A 26,240-nucleotide genomic window follows, 5' to 3' on the forward strand; every position below is an offset into this window, starting at 1 on the left:
CTGCTCTACCCCCCTACCTCCACCACCTCACTGCTCTACCCCACTACCTCCACCACCTCACTGCTCTACGCCCCTACCTCCACCACCTCACTGCTATACCCCCTACCTCCACCTCACTGCTCTACCCCCCTACCTCCACCACCTCACTGCTCTACCCCACTACCTCCACCACCTCACTGCTCTACACCCCTACCTCCACCACCTCACTGCTCTAACCCCCTACCTCCACCACCTCACTGCTCTACCCCACTACCTCCACCACCTCACTGCTCTACCCCCCTACCTCCACCACCTCACTGCTCTACGCCCCTACCTCCACCCCCTCACTGCTCTACCCCACTACCTCCACCACCTCACTGCTCTACGCCCCTACCTCCACCCGCTCACTGCTCTACCCCACTACCTCCACCACCTCACTGCTCTACCCCCCTACCTCCACCACCTCACTGCTCTACCCCACTACCTCCACCACCTCACTGCTCTACGCCCCTACCTCCACCACCTCACTGCTCTACCCCCCTACCTCCACCACCTCACTGCTCTACCCCACTACCTCCACCACCTCACTGCTCTACCCCACTACCTCCACCACCTCACTGCTCTACACCCCTACCTCCACCCCCTCACTGCTCTACACCCCTACCTCCACCCCCTCACTGCTCTACACCCCTACCTCCACCCCCTCACTGCTCTACACCCCTACCTCCACCACCTCACTGTTCTACCCCCCTACCTCCACCCCCTCACTGCTCTACGCCCCTACCTCCACCCCCTCACTGCTCTACCCCCCTACCTCCACCCCCTCACTGCTCTACGCCCCTACCTCCACCACCTCACTGCTCTACCCCCCTACCTCCACCACCTCACTGCTCTACCCCCCTACCTCCACCACCTCACTGCTATACTTCCCTACCTCCACCCCCTCACTGCTCTACGCCCCTACCTCCACCCCCTCACTGCTCCAGCCCCCCTAACTCCACCCCCTCACTGCTCTACCCCCCTACCTCCACCCCCTCACTGCTCTACCCCCCTACCTCCACCACCTCACTGCTCTACCCCCCTACCTCCACCACCTCACTGCTCTACCCCCCTACCTCCACCACCTCACTGCTCTACGCCCCTACCTCCACCCCCTCACTGCTCTACCCCACTACCTCCACCACCTCACTGCTCTACGCCCCTACCTCCACCCGCTCACTGCTCTACCCCACTACCTCCACCACCTCACTGCTCTACCCCCCTACCTCCACCACCTCACTGCTCTACCCCACTACCTCCACCACCTCACTGCTCTACGCCCCTACCTCCACCACCTCACTGCTCTACCCCCCTACCTCCACCACCTCACTGCTCTACCCCACTACCTCCACCACCTCACTGCTCTACCCCACTACCTCCACCACCTCACTGCTCTACACCCCTACCTCCACCCCCTCACTGCTCTACACCCCTACCTCCACCCCCTCACTGCTCTACACCCCTACCTCCACCCCCTCACTGCTCTACACCCCTACCTCCACCACCTCACTGTTCTACCCCCCTACCTCCACCCCCTCACTGCTCTACGCCCCTACCTCCACCCCCTCACTGCTCTACCCCCCTACCTCCACCCCCTCACTGCTCTACGCCCCTACCTCCACCACCTCACTGCTCTACCCCCCTACCTCCACCACCTCACTGCTCTACCCCCCTACCTCCACCACCTCACTGCTATACTTCCCTACCTCCACCCCCTCACTGCTCTACGCCCCTACCTCCACCCCCTCACTGCTCCAGCCCCCCTAACTCCACCCCCTCACTGCTCTACCCCCCTACCTCCACCCCCTCACTGCTCTACCCCCCTACCTCCACCACCTCACTGCTCTACCCCCCTACCTCCACCACCTCACTGTTCTACCCCCTATCTCCACCACCTCACTGTTCTACCCCCCTACCTCCACCCCCTCACTGCTCTACGCCCCTACCTCCACCCCCTCACTGCTCTACGCCCCTACCTCCACCACCTCACTGCTCTACCCCCCTACCTCCACCACCTCACTGCTCTACCCCACTACCTCCACCACCTCACTGCTCTACGCCCCTACCTCCACCACCTCACTGCTCTACACCCCTACCTCCACCCCTCACTGCTCTACACCCCTACCTCCACTACCTCACTGCTCTACGCCCCTACCTCCACCACCTCACTGTTCTACCCCCCTACCGCCACCCCCTCACTGCTCTACCCCCCTACCTCCACCACCTCACTGCTCTACCCCCCTACCTCCACCACCTCACTGCTCTACCCCACTACCTCCACCACCTCACTGCTCTACGCCCCTACCTCCACCACCTCACTGCTATACCCCCTACCTCCACCTCACTGCTCTACCCCCCTACCTCCACCACCTCACTGCTCTACCCCACTACCTCCACCACCTCACTGCTCTACACCCCTACCTCCACCACCTCACTGCTCTAACCCCCTACCTCCACCACCTCACTGCTCTACCCCACTACCTCCACCACCTCACTGCTCTACCCCCCTACCTCCACCACCTCACTGCTCTACGCCCCTACCTCCACCCCCTCACTGCTCTACCCCACTACCTCCACCACCTCACTGCTCTACGCCCCTACCTCCACCCGCTCACTGCTCTACCCCACTACTTCCACCACCTCACTGCTCTACCCCCCTACCTCCACCACCTCACTGCTCTACCCCACTACCTCCACCACCTCACTGCTCTACGCCCCTACCTCCACCACCTCACTGCTATACCCCCTACCTCCACCTCACTGCTCTACCCCCCTACCTCCACCACCTCACTGCTCTACCCCACTACCTCCACCACCTCACTGCTCTACACCCCTACCTCCACCACCTCACTGCTCTAACCCCCTACCTCCACCACCTCACTGCTCTACCCCACTACCTCCACCACCTCACTGCTCTACCCCCCTACCTCCACCACCTCACTGCTCTACGCCCCTACCTCCACCCCCTCACTGCTCTACCCCACTACCTCCACCACCTCACTGCTCTACGCCCCTACCTCCACCCGCTCACTGCTCTACCCCACTACCTCCACCACCTCACTGCTCTACCCCCCTACCTCCACCACCTCACTGCTCTACCCCACTACCTCCACCACCTCACTGCTCTACGCCCCTACCTCCACCACCTCACTGCTCTACCCCCCTACCTCCACCACCTCACTGCTCTACCCCACTACCTCCACCACCTCACTGCTCTACGCCCCACTACCTCCACCACCTCACTGCTCTACACCCCTACCTCCACCCCCTCACTGCTCTACACCCCTACCTCCACCCCCTCACTGCTCTACACCCCTACCTCCACCCCCTCACTGCTCTACACCCCTACCTCCACCACCTCACTGTTCTACCCCCCTACCTCCACCCCCTCACTGCTCTACGCCCCTACCTCCACCCCCTCACTGCTCTACCCCCCTACCTCCACCCCCTCACTGCTCTACGCCCCTACCTCCACCACCTCACTGCTCTACCCCCCTACCTCCACCACCTCACTGCTCTACCCCCCTACCTCCACCACCTCACTGCTATACTTCCCTACCTCCACCCCCTCACTGCTCTACGCCCCTACCTCCACCCCCTCACTGCTCCAGCCCCCCTAACTCCACCCCCTCACTGCTCTACCCCCCTACCTCCACCCCCTCACTGCTCTACCCCCCTACCTCCACCACCTCACTGCTCTACCCCCCTACCTCCACCACCTCACTGCTCTACCCCACTACCTCCACCCCCTCACTGCTCTACCCCACTACCTCCACCCCCTCACTGCTCTACCCCACTACCTCCACCCCCTCACTGCTCTACCCCCCCTATCTCCACCACCTCACTGCTCTACCCCCTACCTCCACCCCCTCACTGCTCTACCCCCCTATCTCCACCACCGCACTGCTCTACCCCCCTATCTCCACCACCTCACTGCTCTACCCCCCTACCTCCACCACCTCACTGCTCTACGCCCCTACCTCCACCCCCTCACTGCTCTACGCCCCTACCTCCACCACCTCACTGCTCTACGCCCCTACCTCCACCACCTCACTGCTCTACCCCACTACCTCCACCCCCTCACTGCTCTACCCCACTACCTCCACCCCCTCACTGCTCTACCCCACTACCTCCACCACCTCACTGCTCTACCCCCCTACCTCCACCACCTCACTGCTCTACCCCACTACCTCCACCACCTCACTGCTCTACGCCCCTACCTCCACCCCCTCACTGCTCTACGCCCCTACCTCCACCCCCTCACTGCTCTACGCCCCTACCTCCACCCCCTCACTGCTCTACCCCCCTACCTCCACCACCTCACTGTTCTACCCCCCTACCTCCACCCCCTCACTGCTCTACGCCCCTACCTCCACCCCCTCACTGCTCTACCCCACTACCTCCACCACCTCACTGCTCTACCCCACTACCTCCACCAACTCACTGCTCTACCCCCCTACCTCCACCACCTCACTGCTCTACGCCCCTACCTCTACCCCACTACCTCCACCCCCTCACTGCTCTACCCCCCTACCTCCACCACCTCACTGCTCTACCCCCCTACCTCCACCACCTCACTGCTCTACCCCCCCTACCTCCACCCCCTCACTGCTCTACCCCCCTACCTCCACCACCTCACTGCTCTACCCCCCTACCTACACCACCTCACTGCTCTACCCCCCTACCTCCACCACCTCACTGCTCTACCCCCCTACCTCCACCACCTCACTGCTCTACGCCCCTACCTCCACCCCCTCACTGCTCTACGCCCCTACCTCCACCCCCTCACTGCTCTACCCCCTACCTCCACCACCTCACTGCTCTACCCCCCTACCTCCACCACCTCACTGCTCTACCCCCCTACCTCCACCACCTCACTGCTCTACCCCCCTACCTCCACCACCTCACTGCTCTACGCCCCTACCTCCACCCCCTCACTGCTCTACGCCCCTACCTCCACCCCCTCACTGCTCTACCCCCCTACCTCCACCACCTCACTGCTCTACCCCCCTACCTCCACCACCTCACTGCTCTACCCCCCTACCTCCACCACCTCACTGCTCTACACCCCTACCTCCACCACCTCACTGCTCTACCCCCCTACCTCCACCCCCTCACTGCTCTACCCCCCTAACTCCACCCCCTCACTGCTCTACCCCCCTAACTCCACCCCCTCACTGCTCTACCCCCCTACCTCCACCACCTCACTGCTCTACCCCCCTATCTCCACCCCCTCACTGCTCTACGCCCCTACCTCCACACCTCACCTCACTGCTCTACCCCCTACCTCCACCCCCTCACTGCTCTACGCCCCTACCTCCACACCTCACCTCACTGCTCTACCCCCTACCTTAACCCCCTCACTGCTCTACGCCCCTACCTCCACCCCCACACCGCTTGCCCAAGTCTTTATTTTCAGCCTCACTATTCCCTCCAGTCTGTAGCTTCAACCTCTCCATCCCCTCACTCGTCCCCTCACTGTCCCCTCTCCAACCCTCACTGTCCCCTCTCCAACCCTCACTGTCCCCTCTCCAAACCTCACTGTCCCCTCTCCAACCCTCACTGTCCCCTCTCCAACCCTCACTGTCCCCCTCCAGTCTGTAGCTCCACTACAGTCGTGGCCAAAAGTTTTTAGAATGACACAAATATTAATTTAGATATTTTTGTCAGATGTTACTATGGAATACTGAAGTATAATTACAAGCATTTCATACGTGTCAAAGGCTTTTATTGACAATTACATGAAGTTGATGCAAAGAGTCAATATTTGCAGTGTTAACCCTTCTTTTTCAAGACCTCTGCAATCCGCACTGGCATGCTGTCAATTAACTTTGTGTTTTTTTTTTGTCTACCCGCCTCTTGAGGATTGACCACAAGTTCTCAATGGGATTAAGGTCTTGGTAGTTTCCTGGCCATGGACCCAAAATATCGATGTTTTGTTCCCCGAGCCACTTAGTTTCACTTTTGCCTTATGGCAAGGTGCTCCATCATGCTGGAAAAGGTATTGTTCGTCACCAAACTGTTACTGGATGGTTGGGAGAAGTTGCTCTCGGATGATGTGTTGGTACCATTCTTTATTCATGGCTGTGTTCTTAGGCAAAATTGTGAGTGAGCCCACTCCCTTGGCTGAGAAGCAACCCCACACATGAATGGTCTCAGGATGCATTACTGTTGGCATGACACAGGACTGATGGTAGCACTCACCTTGTCTTCTCCGGACAAGCTTTTTTCCGGATGCCCCAAACAATCAGAAAGGGGATTCATCAGAGAAAATGACTTTACCCCAGTCCTCAGCAGTCCAATCCCTGTACCTTTTGCAGAATATCAGTCTGTCCCTGATGTTTTTCCTGGAGAGAAGTGGCTTCTTTCCTTCCCTTCTTGACACCAGGCCATACTCCAAAAGTCTTCGCCTCACTGTGCGTGCAGATGCACTCACACCTGCCTGCTGCCATTCCCGAGCAAGCTCTGTACTGCTGGTGCCCCGATCCCGCAGCTGAATCAACTTTAGGAGACGGTCCTGGCGCTTGCTGGACTTTCTTGGGCGCCCTGGAGCCTTCTTCACAACAATTGAACTGCTCTCCTTGAAATTCTTGATGATCTGATAAATGGTTGATTTAGGTGCAATCTTACTGGCAGCAATATCCTTGCCTGTGAAGCCCTTTTTGTGCAAAGCAATGATGACAGCACGTGTTTCCTTGCAGGTAACCATGGTTTACAGAGGAAGAACAATGATTCCAAGCACCACCCTCCTTTTGAAGCTTCCAGTCTGTTATTCAAACTCAATCAGCATGACAGAGTGATCTCCAGCCTTGTCCTCGTCAACACTCACACCTGTGTTAACGAGAGAATCACTGACATGATGTCAGCTGGTCCTTTTGTGGCAGGGCTGAAATGCAGTGGAAATGTTTTTGGGGGATTCAGTTCATTTGCATGGCAAGGAGGGACTTTGCAATTCATCTGATCGCTCTTCATAACATTCTGGGGTATATGCAAATTGCCATCATACAAACTGAGGCAGCAGACTTTGAAAATTAAATTTGTGTCATTCTCAAACCTTTTGGCCACGACTGTACATTTGAAAGCAGGTTAACAGCAGTAGCGGCAGGCACAGCTCTCTGTGTGCCGTCATAAAGCAGACATTATGATGACATTAGTCATTGTGCCTGGCCTATGTCTCTGTATTAAGCCCTCTCTTCAGACCTCTGGATGGACAGTTAAAGCTGCGGTGGCTGCACCAATTAGCTGAAATGGCGTTTAATGTCAGAGTAGCCGACCAGCTCAGGTTTAACACTCTGACACGGGGGCTTTTAACCGGAGGCAGAGGCCATACTGAGAAGAGTGTTTTAACTGTTGCCCTGTGTGTGTGTGTGTGTGTGTGTGTGTGTGCGTGCGTGCGTGCGAGAGAGAGAGCTGGCTAATTAATTCTTCGGCACATCTGAATGCATTAGGAGATGTCCATCACTATGCTACTCGGTGCAAATGGCTGCTAAAGTGGCCGCTTTGCATCGATCTGAACCTCGCACCCTCTGTGAGGACAGTTCTCTGGCCTCATAACGCTCTCTCTCTGTCGCTGTCTCTCTCTTTCTTTCTCATACACAGCACACACACTGCACAGGGCAGAAGCGACAATGCTAACAAGTAAAAGGTCAGTCCCATTTCTGATTGAATGGATTCAGGACGACACTCACTGACACACATTTCCTAAGCACCTAGCAGGGGTAGACAGAGGTGAAGGGGAACAAAAGGAGAGCCTCACCAACTGCAGTGTAGCAGTAATACTCCCTGCCACTGTATTACATGGTGATGGGTGACACAGAGCTTCAGCCACCAGTGTAGAGAGGTAGGGGATAGGGGAGGGTGTGTGTATGTGTGCTGGCCACTGTGGCCTTTATCCAGTCAGACAGTTACATATGAGGCAGCCTCTGGTGCTGTCTCCTCCCATCATCTGCCGGCTGGGACAGCTCTACAGCTCTACTACTACACACACACCCAGACAGACACCCAGACACACTCATTCACTCACACTGGACAGCAAATCTCCTCTGCCAGCCACAGCCAGCTCTGGACTCATGGCCAGCTTAACCCTGTTACCTAGCAACAGTGACTGGGGAACACTGCCCAGGCGGACTCCGTCACCCCACCCACCCCCCACTCACATATCCTGCTGTGTCCAGCGTTTTCTCTCCCGCTCTTAACTTAACAACTGTATGGGAGGCAGCCAGGCACACCTCACCACACTACCACACCACCACCACGACACAGCACCACACTCCAGCACCACGCCACCATACCACCACCACCACGACACAGCACCACACTACCACACCACCACCACGACACAGCACCACACTCCAGCACCACGCCACCATACCACCACCACGACACACCACCACACCACCACCACGACACAGCACCACACTCCAGCACCACGCCACCATACCACCACCACCACGACACAGCACCACACTACCACACCACCACCACGACACAGCACCACACTCCAGCACCACGCCACCATACCACCACCACGACACACCACCACACACCACCACACCACTACCACGACACAGCACCACACTCCAGCACCACACCACCATACCACCACCACGACACATTACCACACCACCACCACGACACAGCACCACATTCCAGCACCACGCCACCATACCACCACCACCACGACACAGCACCACACTACCACACCACCACCACGACACAGCACCACACTCCAGCACCACGCCACGATACCACCACCACGACACACCACCACACCACCACCACGACACAGCACCACACTCCAGCACCACGCCACCATACCACCACCACGACACAGCACCACACTACCACACCACCACCACGACACAGCACCACACTCCAGCACCACGCCACCATACCACCACCACGAAACACCACCACACCACCACCACCACGACACAGCACCACACTCCAGCACCACGCCACCATACCACCACCACCACCACGACACAGCACCACACTACCACACCACCACCACGACACAGCACCACAGCACCACACTCCAGCACCACGCCACCACACCACCACACAGCACCACACTCCAGCACCACGCCACCACACCACCACCACGACACAGCACCACACTCCAGCACCATACCACCACCACGACACACCACCACACTACCACACCACCACCATACCACAGCACCACACTCCAGCACCACGCCACCATACCACCACCACGACACGCCACCACATTACCACAGCACCACACTCCAGCACCACGCCACCACACCACCACCACGACACAGCACCACAGCAACACACTCCAGCACCACGCCACCATACCACCATCACGACACGCCACCACATTACCATACCACACTCCAGCACCACGCCACCACAGCACCACACTCCAGCACCACGCCACCACACCACGACACAGCACCACAGCACCACACTCCAGCACCACGCCACCATACCACCACCACGACACGCCACCACATTACCACACCACCACCATACCACAGCACCACACTCCAGCACCACACTCCAGCACCACGCCACCACGACACAGCACCACAGCACCACACTCCAGCACCACGCCACCATACCACCACCACGACACGCCACCACATTACCACACCCCACCTCACACCACCAGTAGTCCTGCTCCTAGTGACAACTTTTTCTCCAATGAAATAGCACAATGCTCCACTTTCCACGTTAGTGTGGCTGTATGTATATCCCTTGTGTTCCCGGTGCGGTGGGTAATGGCATTTAGCGTCTATCTGCATCAGGAGTACAGACAGTCAGATTATTCCTCATTGTGGCTGATTGAGCCTGATGAATATGATTATGGCTCACAGCAACACGGCTCTCAGTGGAAGAGAGATTGATGCGGGCCTTCTGAGGAAGGAAGGTACTATGGAGGGAGGGTTGAAGCATAGTGTTTTTAGTAGGCAAGACGGAGACTGTACTTTACACAACGTTTTGGTATTTATAGTGGTCTGTGTGTGGGGGGGGGGTCTCAGGTACACCTGAGAGGGAGAGTGTGTGTTTTTTTAGGTATATTTTGGGATGTGTGTGTGGTTTTATGAGGCATGTGTGCCGGGACGTGTGTGAAACATGCTGGAATGTGTGTGTGTGACACAGAGAGATAGTAAGAGCCGCTGTGTGTGTTCATGTATCTCCTAAATCATGATTCCGTTGCTGTGCTTGAGTTGGCACTGCCACTCGTGTCCTTGCAAACACACACACTGAGCCTCTCAGGGTTCCAGTGTGGTCTTGACATTGTGACGCCACAGCCCAGTCATTACTCACTCAACACATCTGGGGACATATGTCACACGTCTCTCTCTCTCTCTCTCTCTCTCTCTCTCTCTCTCTGTCTGTCTGTCTGTCTGTCTGTCTGTCTGTCTGTCTCTGTCTCTGTCTCGGTGTGTGTCTCTGTCTGTCTGTCTCTCTGTCTGTCTGTCTCTCTGTCTGTCTGTCTCTCTGTCTGTCTGTCTCGGTGTGTGTCTCTGTCTGTCTGTCTCTCTGTCTGTCTGTCTCTCTGTCTGTCTGTCTCGGTGTGTGTCTCTGTCTGTCTGTCTCTCTGTCTGTCTGTCTCGGTGTGTGTCTGTCTCTCTGTCTGTCTGTCTCGGTGTGTGTCTCTGTCTGTCTGTCTCTCTGTCTGTCTGTCTCTCTGTCTGTCTGTCTCGGTGTGTCTCTCTGTCTGTCTGTCTGTCTCTCTGTCTGTCTCTCTGTCTGTCTGTCTCTCTCTCTGTCTGTCTCTCTGTCTGTCTCTCTGTCTGTCTGTCTCTCTGTCTGTCTGTCTCTCTGTCTGTCTGTCTCTCTGTCTGTCTCTCTGTCTGTCTGTCTCGGTGTGTGTCTCTCTTTCAGTTTTTTTTTTTATTGAGACTAATCTTTTCCTCTTTTTGTGTCTTGCAGGTGGAGGACGCCATGCTTATGTTTGACAAAACGACTAACAGACACAGAGGTAAGTCAGTCTACATACTCCCTCCCTCATGTTGTGCTTACCTTGCTATCTGCTGGTGTGTGAGCCATGGATGTTAGTGTGTGAAAGAATAGTTTAATTCTCCATGCAGTGGATTCACGGTCAATGGCCACTGACTATAGGTATCTATCTATCGTCAAAAGTTTGGACACCTACTTTCAACAGTCTTGAAGGAGTTCCCACATATGCTGAGCACTTGTTGGCTGCTTTTCCTTCACTTTGCGGTCCAACTCATCCCAAACTCATTTGGTTGAGGTCGGGTGATTGTTGAGGCCAGGTCATCTGATGCAGCAATCCATTATTCTCCTTCTTGGTCAAATAGTCCTTACACAGCCTGGAGGTGTGTTGGGTCATTGTCCTGCTGAAAAACAAATGATAGTCCCACTAAGCGCAAACTGGATGGGATGGCGTATCGCTGTAGAATGCTGTGGTAGCCATGCTGGTTAAGTGTGCCTTGAATTCTAAATAAATCATTGACATTGTCACCAGCAAAGCACCATCACACCTCCTCCTCCATGCTTCATGTTGGGAACCACACACTCGGATATCATCCGTTCACCTGCTCTGCGTCTCACAAAGACATGGTAGTTGGAACCAAACATGGCAAGTTTGGACTGATCAGACCAAAGGACAGATTTCCACAGGTCTGATGTCCATTGCTCGTGTTTCTTGGCCAAAGCAAGTCTCTTCTTCTTATTGGTGTCCTTTAGTAGTGGTTTCTTTGCAACAATTCGACCATGAAGGCTTGATTCACACAGTCTCCTCTGAACAGTTGATGTTTCTGTTACTTGAACTCTGTAAAGCATTTATTTGGGCTGCAATTTCTGAGGCTGGTTACTCTAATGAACTTATCCTCTGCAGCAGGTGTAACCCTGGGTCTTCTTTTCCTGTGGGGGTCCTCATGAGAGCCAGTTTTATCATTGCGCTTGATGGTTTTTGCAACTGCACTTGAAGAGACAATTGACTGGCTTCATGTCTTAAAGTAATGATGGACTGTCATTTCTCTTTGCTTATTTGAGCTGTTCTTGTCATAATATGGACTTGGTCTTTTACCAAATCTTCTGTATACCCCCCTGCCTTGTTACAACACAACTGATTGGCTCAAACGCATTAAGAAGAAAATCAATTCCACAAATTTACTTTTAACAAGAAACACCTGTTAATTGAAATCCATTCCAAGTGAGGGAGACACACACACACACACACACACACACACACACACACACAGATAACTATCAAAATAAAGGAGACACTAGAGTAAATGAGGGATACAAAATATATTGAAAGCAGGTGCAATTAACATCCCATGTATAAAAATGCCCAGTTGCCCATTATTTTGGCTACCATGGCTAGAAGAAGAGATCTCAGTGACTTTGAAAAAGGTGTCTCAAAGACTGTGTGTGTGTCTGACACCAGATCTTAACCTAGAATAGGACAGCTGGCAGGCATATTCACTGTCATTTTCAACCTATCCTTGTCTGTCTGTAATCCCCACATGTTTTAAGATGACCACGGTCTCATGCCACAATGACTACCGCCCTATAGCACTCATCTGTAATCATGAAGAGCTTTGAGAGGCTTATTATGGCACACGTCAACTCCATCATCCCAGGCACCCTAGACCCACTCCAATTTGCATACGGCCCCAACAGATCCATAGACGACGCAATCTCAATTGCACTTCACACGGCCCTCACCCACCTAGATAAGAGTTCAACATCATTGTCCCCTCCGAGCTCGTCACCATGCTTGAGACCCTGGGACTGAACACCTCCCTCTACAACTGGATCCTTGGGTTCCTGATGGGCCGAACCCAGGTGGTGAGGGAAGGCAACATCACCTCTGCCACGCTGACTCTCAACATGGGGGCCCCCCAGGGGTATGTGCTTAGTCCCCTCCTGTACTCCCTGTTTACCCACGACTGCTGACAACACAACGGTGGTAGTCCTGATCACCAGCGACGATGAGACAGCCTACAGGGAGGAGGTCAGTGACCTGGCAATGTGATGCTGGAACCACAACCTCCCCCTCAATGTCAGTAAGACCAAGGAACTGATCGTGGACTACAGGAAACGGGGCACCAACAGGCTTCTGAACAGCCTCTATACCCAAGCCATACGACTGCTAAATAGCTAACAATAAATAACTAACAAAATGGCTACACAGACTTATCTGAGTTGACCCTTGTGTTTTATTTATATTTTTGCCTTGTCTCTTTGCATACTCACAGGGCCCTATACACTCACACAAACACTCACTTCATCATTTGCTAACACACACACTAGGTACAGTACATACATTTATACTGACTCTACACACACACACACACACACACACACACTCACATACAATACAATCATATACGCTGCTACTCTGTTTATCATATATGCCTAGTCACCTTATCCCTATACATATCTACCTCTATCACTCCAGTATCCCTGTCACCTTATCCCTATACATATCTACCTCCATCACTCCAGTATCCCTGTCACCTTATCCCTATACATATCTACCTCTATCACTCCAGTATCCCTGTCACCTTATCCCTATACATATCTACCTCTATCACTCCAGTATCCCTGTCACCTTATCCCTATACATATCTACCTCTATCACTCCAGTATCCCTGTCACCTTACCCCTATACATATCTACCTCTATCACTCCAGTATCCCTGTCACCTTACCCCTATACATATCTACCTCTATCACTCCAGTATCCCTGTCACCTTATCCCTATACATATCTACCTCCATCACTCCAGTATCCCTGTCACCTTATCCCTATACATATCTACCTCTATCACTCCAGTATCCCTGTCACCTTATCCCTATACATATCTACCTCTATCACTCCAGTATCCCTGTCACCTTACCCCTATACATATCTACCTCTATCACTCCAGTATCCCTGTCACCTTATCCCTATACATATCTACCTCCATCACTCCAGTATCCCTGTCACCTTATCCCTATACATATCTACCTCTATCACTCCAGTATCCCTGTCACCTTACCCCTATACATATCTACCTCTATCACTCCAGTATCCCTGTCACCTTATCCCTATACATATCTACCTCTATCACTCCAGTATCCCTGTCACCTTATCCCTATACATATCTACCTCTATCACTCCAGTATCCCTGTCACCTTATCCCTATACATATCTACCTCTATCACTCCAGTATCCCTGTCACCTTATCCCTATACATATCTACCTCTATCACTCCAGTATCCCTGCACATTGTAAATATGGACTTGGAACTGAGCCTGTATATAGTATGCTTACTTACTTTCTTGTGTTTTTGTTCTACCTTATGATATTCTTTGTATCACATTGTTACATTGATATTGATTACCGCATTGTTGGGTTTAGAGCTTGCAAGAAAGGCATTTCACTGTACTTGTGCACGTGATATTAAAACTTGAAACACTTATGGTAGATTTTGGAGTGGTGCCTGAGACAGTGATTTCCACCACCATCAAGAAAACACAAAATGATGGAATGTATCGAGAAACAATGAGGTTCTATCCCTGCAATAGAATTCCAGACACTAGTAGAATCTATGCAACGGCGCATTGAAGCATTTCTGGTGGCTCGTGGTGGCCCAACGCCCTAGTAACACACTTTGTTGGTGTTTTCTTTATTATGGCAATGCTTTCAGAAAGTTTTCACACCCCTTGACTTGCCACATTTTATTGTGTTACAGCCTGAATTTAAAATGTATAAAACATATTTTTTTGGTCACTGGCCTACACACAATACACCCTGATGTAAAAGTGGAATTATGTTTTTTTACATTTTTACAAATTAATAATCAATGAAAAGCTGAAATGTCTTGAGTCAATAAGTATTCAACCCCTTTGTTATGGCAAAAGTAAATAAGTTCATGAGTCAGCATTTGCTTAACAAGTCACATAATAAGTTACATGTACTCACTCTGTGTGCAATAATAGTGTGTAACATGATTTATTTTTTTAATGACTACCACATTGCTGTACCCCACACATACAATTACCTGTAAGGTCCCTCAGTCAAGCAGTGAATTTCAAACACAGATTCAACCACAAAGACCAGGGAGGTTTTCCAATGTCTCACAGAGAAGGGCACCTATTGGTAGATGGCAAAAAACACAATTTAATATCCCTTTGAGCATGGTGAAGTTATTAATTACACTTTGGATGTGTATCAATACACCCAGTCATTAGAAAGATACAGGCGTCCTTCCTCACTAATTTGCAGGATAGGAAGGAAACCGCTCAAGGGATTTCACCATGAGGCCAATGGTGACTTTAAAACAGTTACAGAGTTTAATGGCTGTAATAGGAGAAAATTGAGGATGGATCAACAACATTGTACAGTGGGGCAAAAAAGTATTTAGTCAGCCACCAATTGTGCAAGTTCTCCCACTTAAAAAGATGAGAGAGGCCTATAATTTTCATCATAGGTACACTTCAACTATGACAGACAAAATGAGAAAAAAAATCCAGAAAATCACATTGTAGGATTTTTAATGCATTTATTTGCAAATTATGGTGGAAAATAAGTATTTGGTCAATAACAACATTTTATCTCAATACTTTGTTATTATACCCTTTGTTGGCAATGACACAGGTCAAACGTTTTCTGTAAGTCTTCACAAGGTTTTCACACACTGTTGCTGGTATTTTGGCCCATTCCTCCATGCAGATCTCCTCTAGATCAGTGATGTTTTGGGGCTGTCGCTGGGCAACACGGACTTTCAACTCCCTCCAAAGATTTTCTATGGGGTTGAGATCTGGAGACTGGCTAGGCCACTCCAGGACCTTGAAATGCTTCTTACGAAGCCACTCCTTCGTTGCCCGGGCGGTGTGTTTGGGATCATTGTCATGCTGAAAGACCCAGCCACGTTTCATCTTCAATGCCCTTGCTGATGGAAGGAGGTTTTCACTCAAAATCTCACGATACATGGCCCCATTCATTCTTTCCTTTACACGGATCAGTCGTCCTGGTCCCTTTGCAGAAAAACAGCCCCAAAGCATGATGTTTCCACCCCCATGCTTCACAGTAGGTATGGTGTTCTTTGGATGCAACTCAGCATTCTTTGTCCTCCAAACACGACGAGTTGAGTTTTTACCAAAAAGTTATATTTTGGTTTCATCTAACCATATGATATTCTCCCAATCCTCTTCTGGATCATCCAAATGCTCTCTAGCAAACTTCAGACGGGCCTGGACATGTACTGGCTTAAGCAGGGGGACACGTCTGGCACTGCAGGATTTGAGTCCCTGGCGGCGTAGTGTGTTACTGATGGTAGGCTTTGTTACTTTGGTCCCAGCTCTCTGCAGGTCATTCACTAGGTCCCCCCGTGTGGTTCTGGGATTTTTTCTCACCGTTCTTGTGATCATTTTGACCCCACGGGGTGAGATCTTGCGTGGAGCCCCAGATCGAGGGAGATTATCAATGGTCTTGTATGTCTTCCATTTCCTAATAATTGCTCCCACAGTTGATTTCTTCAAACCAAGCTGCTTACTTATTGCAGATTCAGTCTTCCCAGCCTGGTGCAGGTCTAAATTTTGTTTCTGGTGTCCTTTGACAGCTCTTTGGTCTTGGCCATAGTGGAGTTTGGAGTGTGACTGTTTGAGGTTGTGGACAGATGTCTTTTATACTGATAACAAGTTCAAACAGGTGCCATTAATACAGGTAACGAGTGGAGGACAGAGGAGCCTCTTAAAGAAGAAGTTACAGGTCTGTGAGGGCCAGAAATCTTGCTTGTTTGTAGGTGACCAAATACTTATTTCCCAGCATAATTTGCAAATAAATTCATAAAAAATCCTACAATGTGTTTTTCTGGATATTGTTTTTCATCTTGTCTGCCATAGTTGACGTGTACCTTTGAATAAAATTACAGGCCGCTCTCATCTTTTTAAGTGGGAGAACTTGCACAATTGGTGGCTGACTAAATACTTTTTTGCCCCACTGTAGTTACTCCACAATACTAACTTAATTGACAGAGGGAAAAGAAGGAAGCCTCTACAGAATAAAAATATTCTAGAACATGCATCCTGTTTGCAACAATGCACTAAAGTAATACTGCAAATAATGTGGCAAAGCATTATGTCTGGGGAAAATCCAATCCAGTACACCACTCTACATATTTTCAAGCATAATGGTGGCTGCATCATGTTATGGGTATGCTTGTAATCGTTAAGGAATGGAGAGTTTTTCAGGATAAAAAGAAGCACTAGAGATTTTTTTCCCCATGTATTTAACCCTTATTCTACCAGGGAAGGTGACTGAGAACACATTTTCACATTTACAGCAACAACCTGGGGAACAGTTACAGAGGAGGGGGGGGATGAATGAGCCAATTGTAAGCTGGGGATGATTAGGTGACCTTGATGGTATGAGAGCCAGATTGGGAATTTAGCCAGGACACAGGGGTTAACACCCCTACGATACATGCCATGGGATCTTTTAGTGAGAACAGAGTCAGGACACCTGTCCCATCCGAATTCCACACTCTACACAGGGTGACTAGTTGAAAGGGTGCCTCCTACACTCCCTCCAACACTTCCAGCAGCATCTGGTCTCCCATCCAGGGACTGACCAGGACCAACCCTGCTTAGCTTCAGAAGTAATCCATCAGTGGGATGCAGGGTGGTATGCTGCTTGCCTAGAGGCAAAATCCTAGAGGAAAACCTGGTTCAGTCTGCTTTCCTCCAGACACTTTGGAGATTAATTCACCTTTCAGCAGGACAATAACCTAAAACACAAGGCCAAATCTACTCTGGAGTTGCTTACCAAGAAGACAGTGAATGTTCCTGAGGGGCCAAGTTGCAGTTTTGACATAATCTATTTTAAACTCTATGGCAAGACTTGAAAATGTTTGTCTAGCAATGTTCAACAACCAATTTGACAGAGCTTGAAGAATTTTGACAAGAATAATGGCCAGGTGTGGATGTTGCACAACCCAGAAATCTGCAATCGCTGCCAAAGGTGCTTCTACGAAGTATTGACTCAGGGGTGTGAATACTTACGTAAATGAGATATTTCGGTATTTCATTTTTACATTTTAATTTTGTATTATTATATTTTTTGGGGGGTGGGGGGCGGGTATTTTCAATACATTTGCAAACTTTTCTAAAAAATATGTTTTCACTTTTTCATTATGGGGTAGTGTGTGTAGATGGGTGAGAAATACATTTTTAATACATTTTGAATTCAGGCTGTAATACAACAAAATTTGGAATACATCCAGGGGTATAAATACTTTCTGAAGGCACTGTGTATATGATTAAACAAAAGCAGATTCCCCTCTAGCTCTGTAGCCAGTTCAATAAACATGTGGCTCTGTGCTCCACATCCTGGTACCACAATGACATCATTTCCTCAAGGATTCTACTCCTCAAGGTCAAGATCAATGTTGTCCAATAGATACATTTCACTCTCCCCACCAATCCATGCTAAGCCCATTCTGTTATCAGTACCATTCCATGCTGTATACAGAAGGTGCTCTCGCCATTCAACATGCTTCTGCCCACAATGTCCAGAGACATACATAAGACCCCTATTCATGCATGCACAAATGCTCACACCCCATTAGATTGACCCTATTACGGTTGTTTTATTCACTAGGAATTTAATTGCCTGCCTCCCCCTCTAACCCCTTAAGCCCTTCTAGCCCTGCCCTCTAGCCCCTCTAGCCCTTCCCTCTAGCCCTTCTAGCCCTGCCACTCTAGCCCCCTCTAGCCCTTCCCTCTAGCCCTTCTAGCCCTGCCCTCTAGCCCCTCTAGCCCTTCCCTCTAGCCCTTCTAGCCCTGCCCTCTAGGCCTGCCACTAGCCCTTCCCTCTAGCCCTTCCCTCTAGCCCTTCTAGCCCTGCCCTCTAGCCCCTCTAGCCCTTCCCCTCTAGCCCCCTCTAGCCCTTCCCTCTAGCCCTTCTAGCCCTGCCACTCTAGCCCCCTCTAGCCCTTCCCTCTAGCCATTCTAGCCCTGCCCTCTAGGCCTGCCACTAGCCCCCTCTAGCCCTGCCCTCTAGCCCCTCTAGCCCTGCCCTCTAGCCCCTCTAGCCCTCCCCCCTCTAACCCTTTCCCCCATCATGTGATGTGTTGATATGGATCTGGCCAGGCGTTTTAGGGGATGACTAAGAGGAAAGGGTTACAGAACAAAGAGGGTCTGTGTGGTCTGATAACACTGCTGGTAGTGAGCCTAGCTGGAGACGTGCTTGTGTTTATCTCCCCCTCTTATCTCCAGGCCTTATCTGGCTTTAGAGGGGAGGCTTCTCTCTAAAGCAGAGGACTTTCCAAAGACTCTGGCAGGCTCCACAGTAAAACCTGCTTGCCTGTTTTTCCTTTTTTTTTTACACTCTATCTACACAATAGAGCTCACCATGCACACACACACACACACACACACACAGGCACACATGAACACACACAGGCACATATCGCAATATACTTAATTTTTTATGATATTTTACCGGTTTGTAAAAATTGTATACAAATAATGTATATACAGCACTAGTCAAACATTTGGACACCTCCTCATTCAAGGGTTTTACATTATTTTGACAATAGTGAAGACATCATAACTATGAAATAACACATATGGAATCATGTAGTAACCAAAAAAGTCTTCAACAAATCAAAATATATTTTAGATTTTAGATTCTTCAAAGTAGCCACCCTTTGCCTTGATGACAGCTTTGCACACTCTTGGCATTCTCTCAACCAGTTTCACCTGGAATGCTTTTCCAACAGTCTTGAAGGAGTTCCCACATATGCTGAGCACTTGTCTGCTTTTCCTTCACTCTGCGGTCCAACTCATCCCACACCATCTCAATCGGGTTGAGGTCGGGTGATTGTGGAGGCCAGGTCATCTGATGCAGCACTCCATCACTCGTCTTCTTGGTCAAATAGCCCTTACACTGCCTGGTGGTGTGTTGGGTCATTGTCCTGTTGAAAAACAAATGATAGTTCCACTAAGCACAAACCAGATGGGATGGCGTATCGCTGCAAAATGCTGTGGTAGCCATGCTGGTTAAGTGTGCCTTGAATTCTAAATAAATCATTGACCGTGTCACCAGCAAAGCACCGACACACCATCACACCTCCTCCTCCATGCTTCACGATGGGAACCACACATGCGGAGATCATCCGTTCACTTGCTCTGCGTCTACAAAGACACGGGAGTTGGAACCCAAAATCTCAAATTTGGACTCATCAGATTTCCACCAGTCTAATGCCCATTGCTCGTGTTTCTTACCCCTATCTTGTCACAACACAACTGATTGGCTCTATCGCATTAAGAAGGAAAAACATTCCACAAATTAACTTTTAACAAGGCACACCTGTTAATTGAAATGGATTCCAGGTGACTTCTCATGAAGCTGGTTGAGAGAATGCCAAGAGTGTGAAAAGCTGTCATCAAGGTAAAGGGTGGCTACTTTGAAGAATCTCAAAGTGTTTAACACTTTTTTGGTTACTAGAATTCCGTATGTGTTATTTCATAGTTTTGATGTCTTCACAATTTTTCTACAATGTTGTAAAAATTAAGAAAAACCCTGGAATGAGTAAGTGTGTCCAAACGTTTGACTGGTACTGTATATTTTTTATTGTAGTAGCGTAAGGTAACACTAGTCGGCTGTACCTGCAACAAAACTCCGGTATTTAAATCCTATACCTTGTTCTTCATCTTCTTTTTAAATAATGAGCTAAAATATGCTGTAGACAGTCAAGTTCACATGTTTACACAGGAGTGTGTCACCACTCCATGTTAGCAGCCTAATGATAACACCATCATGTCCCAAAGTGGTGTGCTGTGTGTTTCTACTGTGTCGACTGTTTCTTCTGCTTAGCGTCAGGGGGTTTGCTCTGTACTGTGGGGGTACGGTTCATATGTAGGCTACAAAGTCACACGAGTCAGACACCTCTACTTATTTTTTAAATAATTTCCTTCATTTGAGTCATTTCAATAAATGGTTTTAAAACAATATTTTCAAAAGTGTTATCATTTGAATAAATGCTGCTGTTTAGAACATAGTGATTTGAATGCCATGCGAAGTCTGACCTTTGCCACTTACACATACATTAGCACCATACATAATTCATGAGCTCCATGAACTCATATTCCCAGGGTCCTATGCTCCACTCAGAATTCAGGGGCCCCTCTCCTCTGTAGTTCTGGTTAAGTGTGAAACCGTTAGGAACACTCCCACAGGGCATGCTTGGTGGCCATAGCTACGAGCTAGTGGAACAGGGGCTCTCAGGGTGTTTCAAGGAACCTGACTCTCTACAGACTGATATTGGAGGTTGGAGAGAGGGAGGGAGGGATGGACAGATAGAGAGGGGGAGAGCGAGCGGAGTGGTGGGGTCCGGCTCAGGTTGAAAGTGTTTTATCTTGTGCTAGTAACATTTAACGTGGAGGAAAAGGTCTGTTTATTCTCGTCTGGCTGTGTGCTTGGTTTGATTGGAGTGCGGGGCACCTGGGTCAGCAACACAACTATCACGGCTATTAAGAATACGACTGACTGGTAATCTTCCAGCTACATAGTCAGACAATGGCGGTAAGGGCAAACCATTTCCATGATGGAGAGAGAATAAAATACCCTTCCGTTCCCTGCACTTTTAAAGTGAGACAGACATTGATGTCGCTGCTGTAGTTTTGCAGCAGATGCGTTTCACTCCAATCCATTCTGCGTGGAACGGGTATGATTGTCCTTTTGTTTCGCTCTGTCTGTGCTGTTGGTCCTCTCCGCTCATCCCCCCTCCATTACCCTAGCTGTTAAACAGGGTCCAGAAGGTTACATTTAGAAAAGCCTGCCAGTAATTGTCCAGTTCCCCTCAGTGAATTGACTGGCACACAAACCGCCATTGTATTGGCGAAGCAAAGAGCCATTAAAAAATTCTGAATCTGAGGATAGCGTTTGAATGGATATCTCACATCAAGGTAAACACTGTGCTTTGGCTATTCAGAGAGGCAGGAGAGCTCTCTTATTCACACTCATATCGCTGCTATTCAGAGAGGCAGGAGAGCTCTCCTATTCACACTCATATCGCTGCTATTCAGAGAGGCAGGAGAGCTTCCCTATTCACACTCATATCGCTGCTATTCAGAGAGGCAGGAGAGCTCCTCTATTCACACTCATATCGCTGCTATTCAGAGAGGCAGGAGAGCTCCTCTATTCACACTCATATCGCTGCTATTCAGAGAGGCAGGAGAGCTCCTCTATTCACACTCATATCGCTGCTATTCAGAGAGGCAGGAGAGCTCCTCTATTCACACTCATATCGCTGCTATTCAGAGAGGCAGGAGAGCTCCTCTATTCACACTCATATCGCTGCTATTCAGAGAGGCAGGAGAGCTTCCCTATTCACACTCATATCGCTGCTATTCAGAGAGGCAGGAGAGCTCCTCTATTCACACTCATATCACTGCTATTCAGAGAGGCAGGAGAGCTCCTCTATTCACACTCATATCGCTGCTATTCAGAGAGGCAGGAGAGCTCCTCTATTCACACTCATATCGCTGCTATTCAGAGAGGCAGGAGAGCTCCTCTATTCACACTCATATCGCTGCTATTCAGAGAGGCAGGAGAGCTCCTCTATTCACACTCATATCGCTGCTATTCAGAGAGGCAGGAGAGCTTCCCTATTCACACTCATATCGCTGCTATTCAGAGAGGCAGGAGAGCTTCCCTATTCACACTCATATCGCTGCTATTCAGAGAGGCAGGAGAGCTCTCCTATTCACACTCATATCGCTGCTATTCAGAGAGGCAGGAGAGCTTCCCTATTCACACTCATATCGCTGCTATTCAGAGACGGAGACTGTCAGCCGGGTGAGTCATCATTGTCTCTGCCTGGAAACGTCCATTCTCTCTGTCTAGCATTATTAAGTAGTGTGCTTGGTAAACTAGTGTAGCTAGCTGGAAAATATATACCGGTCATCACAGCTGTGTGTGTGTGTGTGTGTTGGATGTTCGGATGTGTGACGTGTATGTGTGTGAAAGATCCGTTGCAGCCTATTCCTCCACTCTTGACACTCATGTGAGGGTATTCAGCGGTGTCCTTCAGTGTGTGGCGAGGTGACTGATAAAATGACTGCTAAAAGACGTCCTCATAAAAGCTGAGTCACACAGTGCCCTCTGCCTGGAGGACAGTCCGGGTTGAAATGGAGCTCTTGGGGTGCTTCTCAGTACTATGAAGATGCTTCCTGTCCTCGTCCTGACATGTGAGTCTGTGTCTGTATGTCTGTTTGATCTTCTTTTCTAAATATTTTAACATCGGCTACTGATGAAACCCAATGAAACAGTTCCTGCTGTGAATGGATGTTTTAAGACATAAAACAAAATGCCAACTACATCCGACAGAAAACCAACATCACGTCTGATAAAGATTACACAATGCGTAGAACAGTGTAATATTTTATATTTCCAACATGTTAAACATTTAAGGTGATTGGTTTTGTTCATGAAACACAATTCTTTATAATGTAGCACTGTCACAACACAGCAGCTACTAACAATCATGATCAATAACAAACACAATGGCTCTGCTGCATGTGATCAATAGAAATCAAATGCACTTCAACTTCACAGATATCTCTGTGGTGATTGGACATGTCCCTTAAAACACAATCAAAGTAGAGCAGAGAGAATTTGACGGTGCTAGGGGAGAGTGTATAGTGATGGTGCTAGGGGAGAGTGTATAGTGACGGTGCTAGGGGAGAGTGTATAGTGACGGTGCTAGGGGAGAGTGTATAGTGACGGTGCTAGGGGAGAGTGTATAGTGACGGTGCTAGGGGAGAGTGTATAGTGACGGTGCTAGGGGAGAGTGTATAGTGACGGTGCTAGGGGAGAGTGTATGGTGACGGTGCTAGGGGAGAGTGTATGGTGACGGTGCTAGGGGAGAGTGTATGGTGACGGTGCTAGGGGAGAGTGTATGGTGACGGTGCTAGGGGAGAGTGTATAGTGACGGTGCTAGGGGAGAGTGTATAGTGACGGTGCTAGGGGAGAGTGTATAGTGACGGTGCTAGGGGAGAGTGTATAGTGACGGTGCTAGGGGAGAGTGTATAGTGACGGTGCTAGGGGAGAGTGTATAGTGACGGTGCTAGGGGAGAGTGTATGGTGACGCTGCTAGGGGAGAGTGTATAGTGACGGTGCTAGGGGAGAGTGTATGGTGACGGTGCTAGGGGAGAGTGTATAGTGACGGTGCTAGGGGAGAGTGTATAGTGACTGTGCTAGGGGAGAGTGTATAGTGACGGTGCTAGGGCAGAGTGTATGGTGACGGTGCTAGGGGAGAGTGTATAGTGACGGTGCTAGGGGAGAGTGTATAGTGACGGTGCTAGGGGAGAGTGTATAGTGACGGTGCTAGGGGAGAGTGTATAGTGACGGTGCTAGGGGAGAGTGTATAGTGACGGTGCTAGGGGAGAGTGTATAGTGACGGTGCTAGGGGAGAGTGTATAGTGACGGTGCTAGGGGAGAGTGTATAGTGACGGTGCTAGGGGAGAGTGTATAGTGACGGTGCTAGGGGAGAGTGTATAGTGACGGTGCTAGGGGAGAGTGTATGGTGACGGTGCTAGGGGAGAGTGTATGGTGACGGTGCTAGGGGAGAGTGTATGGTGACGGTGCTAGGGGAGAGTGTATGGTGACGGTGCTAGGGGAGAGTGTATGGTGACGGTGCTAGGGGAGAGTGTATGGTGACGGTGCTAGGGGAGAGTGTATAGTGACGGTGCTAGGGGAGAGTGTATAGTGACGGTGCTAGGGGAGAGTGTATAGTGACGGTGCTAGGGGAGAGTGTATAGTGACGGTGCTAGGGGAGAGTGTATAGTGACGGTGCTAGGGGAGAGTGTATAGTGACGGTGCTAGGGGAGAGTGTATGGTGACGGTGCTAGGGGAGAGTGTATGGTGACGGTGCTAGGGGAGAGTGTATAGTGACGGTGCTAGGGGAGAGTGTATAGTGACGGTGCTAGGGGAGAGTGTATAGTGACGGTGCTAGGGGAGAGTGTATGGTGACGGTGCTAGGGGAGAGTGTATGGTGACGGTGCTAGGGGAGAGTGTATGGTGACGGTGCTAGGGGAGAGTGTATGGTGACGGTGCTAGGGGAGAGTGTATGGTGACGGTGCTAGGGGAGAGTGTATGGTGACGGTGCTAGGGGAGAGTGTATAGTGACGGTGCTAGGGGAGAGTGTATAGTGACGGTGCTAGGGGTGAGTGTATAGTGACGGTGCTAGGGGAGAGTGTATAGTGACGGTGCTAGGGGAGAGTGTATAGTGACGGTGCTAGGGGAGAGTGTATGGTGACGGTGCTAGGGGAGAGTGTATGGTGACGGTGCTAGGGGAGAGTGTATAGTGACGGTGCTAGGGGAGAGTGTATAGTGACGGTGCTAGGGGAGAGTGTATAGTGACGGTGCTAGGGGAGAGTGTATGGTGACGCTGCTAGGGGAGAGTGTATAGTGACGGTGCTAGGGGAGAGTGTATAGTGACGGTGCTAGGGGAGAGTGTATGGTGACGGTGCTAGGGGAGAGTGTATAGTGACGGTGCTAGGGGAGAGTGTATAGTGACGGTGCTAGGGGAGAGTGTATAGTGACGGTGCTAGGGGAGAGTGTATAGTGACGGTGCTAGGGCAGAGTGTATGGTGACGGTGCTAGGGGAGAGTGTATAGTGACGGTGCTAGGGGAGAGTGTATAGTGACGGTGCTAGGGGAGAGTGTATAGTGACGGTGCTAGGGGAGAGTGTATAGTGACGGTGCTAGGGGAGAGTGTATGGTGACGGTGCTAGGGGAGAGTGTATAGTGACGGTGCTAGGGGAGAGTGTATAGTGACGGTGCTAGGGGAGAGTGTATAGTGACGGTGCTAGGGGAGAGTGTATAGTGACGGTGCTAGGGGAGAGTGTATAGTGACGGTGCTAGGGGAGAGTGTATAGTGACGCTGCTAGGGGAGAGTGTATAGTGACGGTGCTAGGGGAGAGTGTATAGTGACGGTGCTAGGGGAGAGTGTATAGTGACGGTGCTAGGGGAGAGTGTATAATCTGAGTGACAGTGCTAGGGGAGAGTGTCTAATCTGAGTGACAGTGCTAGGGGAGAGTGTATAATCTGAGTGACAGTGCTAGGGGAGAGTGTATAATCTGAGTGACAGTGCTAGGGGAGAGTGTATAATCTGATTGACAGTGCTAGGGGAGAGTGTCTAATCTGAGTGACAGTGCTAGGGGAGAGTGTATAATCTGAGTGACAGTGCTAGGGGAGAGTGTATAATCTGAGTGACAGTGCT

At 50.4% G+C, this 26,240-nt stretch overlaps 1 protein-coding gene across 5 annotated transcripts in view; it reads left to right on the forward strand.

Moving 5' to 3' along the window:
• LOC106613081 (RNA-binding protein Musashi homolog 2) overlaps positions 1-26,240 on the forward strand; it is a 348,890-nt gene that overhangs the window by 143,653 nt on the left and 178,997 nt on the right. For all 5 annotated transcript variants that reach the window (XM_045724689.2, XM_045724688.2, XM_045724693.2 and 2 more), the window contains exon 7: positions 10,927-10,975. In XM_045724689.2, coding sequence (XP_045580645.1) covers positions 10,927-10,975 — 49 coding nt within the window. The remainder of the gene's footprint in view (positions 1-10,926; positions 10,976-26,240) is intronic.

The sequence above is a fragment of the Salmo salar genome, chromosome 09 (genome assembly GCF_965601325.2).
Source record: "Salmo salar chromosome 09, fSalSal1, whole genome shotgun sequence".
Taxonomy (NCBI): Eukaryota; Metazoa; Chordata; class Actinopteri; order Salmoniformes; family Salmonidae; genus Salmo; species Salmo salar.